This window comes from Nicotiana tabacum, plastid (genome assembly GCF_000715075.1).
Source record: "Nicotiana tabacum plastid, complete genome".
Lineage (NCBI taxonomy): Eukaryota > Viridiplantae > Streptophyta > Magnoliopsida > Solanales > Solanaceae > Nicotiana > Nicotiana tabacum.
Window position 1 is genome coordinate 80,001 of NC_001879.2, and position 5,000 is coordinate 85,000.

Consider the following 5,000-nt stretch of genomic DNA (forward strand, 5'->3'; position numbering starts at 1 on the left):
CCTTTGGAAATATTACCTGAATGGTATTTCTTTCCTGTATTTCAAATACTTCGTACAGTGCCCAATAAATTATTGGGGGTTCTTTTAATGGTTTCAGTACCTGCGGGATTATTAACAGTACCTTTTTTAGAGAATGTTAATAAATTCCAAAATCCATTTCGCCGTCCAGTAGCGACGACTGTCTTTTTGATTGGTACCGCAGTCGCCCTTTGGTTGGGCATTGGTGCAACATTACCTATTGATAAATCCCTAACTTTAGGTCTTTTTTAAATTTTTAAATTGATTCAATTGTGAAATAACACGACATGTGTATCTAGGGAATAGTTTCTTCAAAGCGAATTCTCCCTAGATACATCTATTCAATTTAATTCTGAATTTATTTTGAATATATGATATATTAATATATTAATTGTGCTAAAGAGTTTCAATCTATTTTCACTAAGTAAGTCCAATAGATTTAAAACTTATTTTTTGCTAAATCAATTACGAAATATTTTTCTAAAATGCCCAATATCCGTTTTACATCTTCGCTACGAAAATGTTCAATTTTCATAAGATCTTCTTGGCTGTTATTCAAAAGGTCCAACAATGTATATATATTGGACATTTTGAGGCAATTATAGATCCTGGAAGGCAATTCTGATTGGTCAATAAAAATCGATTTCAATGCTATTTTTTTTTTGTTTTTTATGAGTTTAGCCAATTTATCATGAAAGGTAAAAGGGGATAAAGGAACCGTGTGTTGATTGTCCTGTAAATATAAGTTGTCTTCCTCCATATGTAAAAAGGGAATAAATAAATCAATTAAATTTCGGGATGCTTCATGAAGTGCTTCTTTCGGAGTTAAACTTCCGTTTGTCCATATTTCGAGAAAAAGTATCTCTTGTTTTTCATTCCCATTCCCATAAGAATGAATACTATGATTCGCGTTTCGAACAGGCATGAATACAGCATCTATAGGATAACTTCCATCTTGAAAGTTATGTGGCGTTTTTATAAGATATCCACGATTTCTCTCTATTTGTAATCCAATACAAAAATCAATTGGTTCCGTTAAACTGGCTATATGTTGTGTATTATCAACGATTTCTACATAAGGCGGCAAGATGATATCTTGGGCAGTTACAGATCCAGGACCCTTGACACAAATAGATGCGTCAGAAGTTCCATATAGATTACTTCTTAATATAATTTCTTTCAAATTCATTAAAATTTCATGTACCGATTCTTGAATGCCCGTTATGGTAGAATATTCATGTGGGACTTTCTCAGATTTTACACGTGTGATACATGTTCCTTCTATTTCTCCAAGTAAAGCTCTTCGCATCGCAATGCCTATTGTGTCGGCTTGGCCTTTCATAAGTGGAGACAGAATAAAGCGTCCATAATAAAGGCGTTTACTGTCTGTTCTTGATTCAACACACTTCCACTGTAGTGTCCGAGTAGATACTGTTACTTTCTCTCGAACCATAGTACTATTATTTGATTAGATCATCGAATCTTTTATTTCTCTTGAGATTTCTTCAATGTTCAGTTCTACACACGTCTTTTTTTCGGAGGTCTACAGCCATTATGTGGCATAGGAGTTACATCCCGTACGAAAGTTAATAGTATACCACTTCGACGAATAGCTCGTAATGCTGCATCTCTTCCGAGACCGGGACCTTTTATCATGACTTCTGCTCGTTGCATACCTTGATCCACTACTGTACGGATAGCGTTTGCTGCTGCGGTTTGAGCAGCAAACGGTGTTCCTCTTCTCGTACCTTTGAATCCAGAAGTACCGGCGGAGGACCAAGAAACTACTCGACCCCGTACATCTGTAACAGTGACAATGGTATTATTGAAACTTGCTTGAACATGAATAACTCCCTTTGGTATTCTACGTGCACCCTTACGTGAACCAATACGTCCATTCCTACGCGAACTAATTTTCGGTATAGCTTTTGCCATATTTTATCATCTCGTAAATATGAGTCAGAGATATATGGATATATCCATTTCATGTCAAAACAGATTCTTTATTTGTACATCGGCTCTTCTGGCAAGTCTGATTATCCCTGTCTTTGTTTATGTCTCGGGTTGGAACAAATTACTATAATTCGTCCCCGCCTACGGATTAGTCGACATTTTTCACAAATTTTACGAACGGAAGCTCTTATTTTCATATTTCTCATTCCTTACCTTAATTCTGAATCTATTTCTTGGAAGAAAATAAGTTTCTTGAAATTTTTCATCTCGAATTGTATTCCCACGAAAGGAATGGTGAAGTTGAAAAACGAATCCTTCAAATCTTTGTTGTGGAGTCGATAAATTATACGCCCTTTGGTTGAATCATAAGGACTTACTTCAATTTTGACTCTATCTCCTGGCAGTATCCGTATAAAACTATGCCGGATCTTTCCTGAAACATAATTTATAATCAGATCTAAACAAACCCGGAACAGACCGTTGGGAAGCGATTCAGTAATTAAAGCTTCATGACTCCTTTTTGGTTCTTAAAGTCCCTTTGAGGTATCAACTAATAAGAAAGATATTAGACAACCCCCCTTTTTTCTTTTTCACAAATAGGAAGTTTCGAATCCAATTTGGATATTAAAAGGATTACCAGATATAACACAAAATCTCTCCACCTATTCCTTCTAGTCGAGCCTCTCGGTCTGTCATTATACCTCGAGAAGTAGAAAGAATTACAATCCCCATTCCACCTAAAATTCGCGGAATTCGTTGATAATTAGAATAGATTCGTAGACCAGGTCGACTGATTCGTTTTAAATTTAAAATATTTCTATAGGGTCTTTTCCTATTCCTTCTATGTCGCAGGGTTAAAACCAAAAAATATTTGTTTTTTTCTCGATGTTTTCTCACGTTTTCGATAAAACCTTCTCGTAAAAGTATTTGAACAATATTTTCGGTAATATTAGTAGATGCTATTCGAACCACCCTTTTTCGATCCATATCAGCATTTCGTATAGAAGTTATTATCTCAGCAATAGTGTCCCTACCCATGATGAACTAAAATTATTGGGGCCTCCAAATTTGATATAATCAACGTGTTTTTTACTTATTTTTTTTTTGAATATGATATGAATTATTAAAGATATATGCGTGAGACACAATCTACTAATTAATCTATTTCTTTCAAATACCCCACTAGAAACAGATCACAATTTCATTTTATAATACCTCGGGAGCTAATGAAACTATTTTAGTAAAATTTAATTCTCTCAATTCCCGGGCGATTGCACCAAAAATTCGAGTTCCTTTTGGATTTCCTTCTTGATCAATAACAACTGCAGCATTGTCATCATATCGTATTATCATCCCGTTGTCACGTTTGAGTTCTTTACAGGTCCGCACAATTACAGCTCTGACTACTTCTGATCTTTCTAGGGGCATATTTGGTACGGCTTCTTTGATCACAGCAACAATAACGTCACCAATATGAGCATATCGACGATTGCTAGCTCCTATGATTCGAATACACATCAATTCTCGAGCCCCGCTGTTATCCGCTACATTTAAATGGGTCTGAGGTTGAATCATTTTTTTAATCCGTTCTTTGAATGCAAAGGGCGAAGAAAAAAAAGAAATATTTTTGTCCAAAAAAAAAGAAACATGCGGTTTCGTTTCATATCTAAGAGCCCTTTCCGCATTTTTTTCTATTACATTACGAAATAATGAATTGAGTTCGTATAGGCATTTTAGATGCTGCTAGTGAAATAGCCCTTCTGGCTATATTTTCTGTTACTCCACCCATTTCATAAAGTATTCGACCCGGTTTAACAACAGCTACCCAATATTCAGGGGATCCTTTTCCTGAACCCATACGTGTTTCTGCGGGTCTTAGTGTAACTGGTTTGTCTGGAAATATACGTACCCATATTTTTCCACCACGACGTGCATTTCGTGTCATTGCTCGTCGGCCTGCTTCTATTTGTCTAGATGTAATCCAAGCAGGTTCAAGTGCCTGAAGAGCATATTTACCGAAAGAAATATGATTACCTCGATGAGATATTCCCTTCATTCTTCCTCTATGTTGTTTACGGAATCTGGTTCTTTTGGGGTTATAGTTGATGGTTGTTTCTGAATTCCATCTCTACTACAGAACCGGACGTGAGAGTTTCTTCTCATCCAGCTCCTCGCGAATAAAAGGATTCCAAAAAATTTAATTAGAATTAAGCTAGAATAGTCAATCTTAAGTTAAGATATATATGTATTTACTGAGTAATACCTTGAACGTGGGATTCTTTGAGATTTCATTCAATCTATTAGTAATTTGTATATCTTGTTTGAATAGATAACTAAACTTTTGAGTTTTATAAATAGAAATCTAAAAAAAAATTGTATTATTATACCAAATCCTTATTTTGTCCTTTATTGTATTGTCCTAAATTTTGCAATAAAAAAAGTTTTCGCGGGCGAATATTGACTCTTTCAATCCCTATTTCATTTGTAGGGTTAACTCGTGACTTCTCAGATCTCCGAATACATGAATTAATCTCTGGTTCGTTCCGCCATCCCGACCAGTGAATCATTAAGATTCCTTTTTCAATAGAATCTTTTGCATTCACAAGTTCCGTCGTTCCCATCACTTCTTACTTAATGGTTAGGTCCGAATTCTACAATGGAGCTCAGAATGAAATTGGTTCTTGAGTCAATCTTCTCAGTCTTTATTGGCTCGAAGCTCTTGATTTTTTGTTCTATTTCTATAAGAAGATTCATTTTATTATGGTATGAATGCGTATTGATGCTTTATTACACTGCCTTTTATGAGATTACTCATAGACCTTACATATTGGAATTTTATATCATTGGTATTCTTTTTCTCTCTTTCTCTCATCCTTCCATTTATCCACATCTTTTTTGTCTATTTTGCTTTACAACTTAGAATCAGATTTCCTTTTTTGTTTATGCAAAAGATTTCAGTTGCTACAAAGATATGACCTATATATCATATCTTGACTGGTTCTTTAGATCCAGATAATGCGAAGTGATGG

General features: G+C 35.1%; 7 protein-coding genes and 1 pseudogene, besides 4 other annotated features; 1 reads left to right on the forward strand and 7 right to left on the reverse strand. All coding sequences in view use genetic code 11, as the record gives it.

Annotated features, from left to right (window-relative positions):
- petD (cytochrome b6/f complex subunit IV) overlaps nucleotides 1-270 on the forward strand; it is a 1,225-nt gene extending 955 nt beyond the window's left edge. Inside the window, exon 2 of the mRNA in view lies at nucleotides 1-270. This exon is cut by the window's left edge and continues 205 nt beyond it. Coding sequence (NP_054531.1) covers nucleotides 1-270 — 270 coding nt within the window.
- Nucleotides 1-5,000: part of a sequence feature (JLA, junction IRA-LSC) that runs on past both edges of the window.
- Nucleotides 1-5,000: part of an inverted repeat (inverted repeat B) that runs on past both edges of the window.
- Nucleotides 1-5,000: part of a sequence feature (trans splicing 5'-rps12 and 3'-rps12 in IRA) that runs on past both edges of the window.
- Nucleotides 1-5,000: part of a sequence feature (trans splicing 5'-rps12 and 3'-rps12 in IRB) that runs on past both edges of the window.
- On the reverse strand, nucleotides 458-1,471 carry rpoA (RNA polymerase alpha subunit). The gene has a single exon. The coding sequence runs from the start codon at nucleotides 1,469-1,471 to the stop codon at nucleotides 458-460; it is 1,014 nt and encodes a 337-aa protein (NP_054532.1).
- On the reverse strand, nucleotides 1,537-1,953 carry rps11 (ribosomal protein S11). The gene has a single exon. It carries the CDS (start codon nucleotides 1,951-1,953, stop codon nucleotides 1,537-1,539), a length of 417 nt encoding a protein of 138 aa, NP_054533.1.
- On the reverse strand, nucleotides 2,055-2,168 carry rpl36 (ribosomal protein L36). The gene has a single exon. It carries the CDS (start codon nucleotides 2,166-2,168, stop codon nucleotides 2,055-2,057), a length of 114 nt encoding a protein of 37 aa, YP_002720023.1.
- On the reverse strand, nucleotides 2,181-2,498 carry NitaCp059 (initiation factor 1; annotated as a pseudogene).
- On the reverse strand, nucleotides 2,605-3,009 carry rps8 (ribosomal protein S8). Its single transcript has one exon. The coding sequence runs from the start codon at nucleotides 3,007-3,009 to the stop codon at nucleotides 2,605-2,607; it is 405 nt and encodes a 134-aa protein (NP_054534.1).
- rpl14 (ribosomal protein L14) lies at nucleotides 3,178-3,546 on the reverse strand. The gene has a single exon. The coding sequence runs from the start codon at nucleotides 3,544-3,546 to the stop codon at nucleotides 3,178-3,180; it is 369 nt and encodes a 122-aa protein (NP_054535.2).
- Nucleotides 3,671-5,000, reverse strand: part of rpl16 (ribosomal protein L16) — a 1,425-nt gene continuing 95 nt past the window's right edge. Inside the window, exon 2 of one mRNA in view lies at nucleotides 3,671-4,066. Within this exon, the coding sequence (NP_054536.1) occupies nucleotides 3,671-4,066 (396 nt within the window).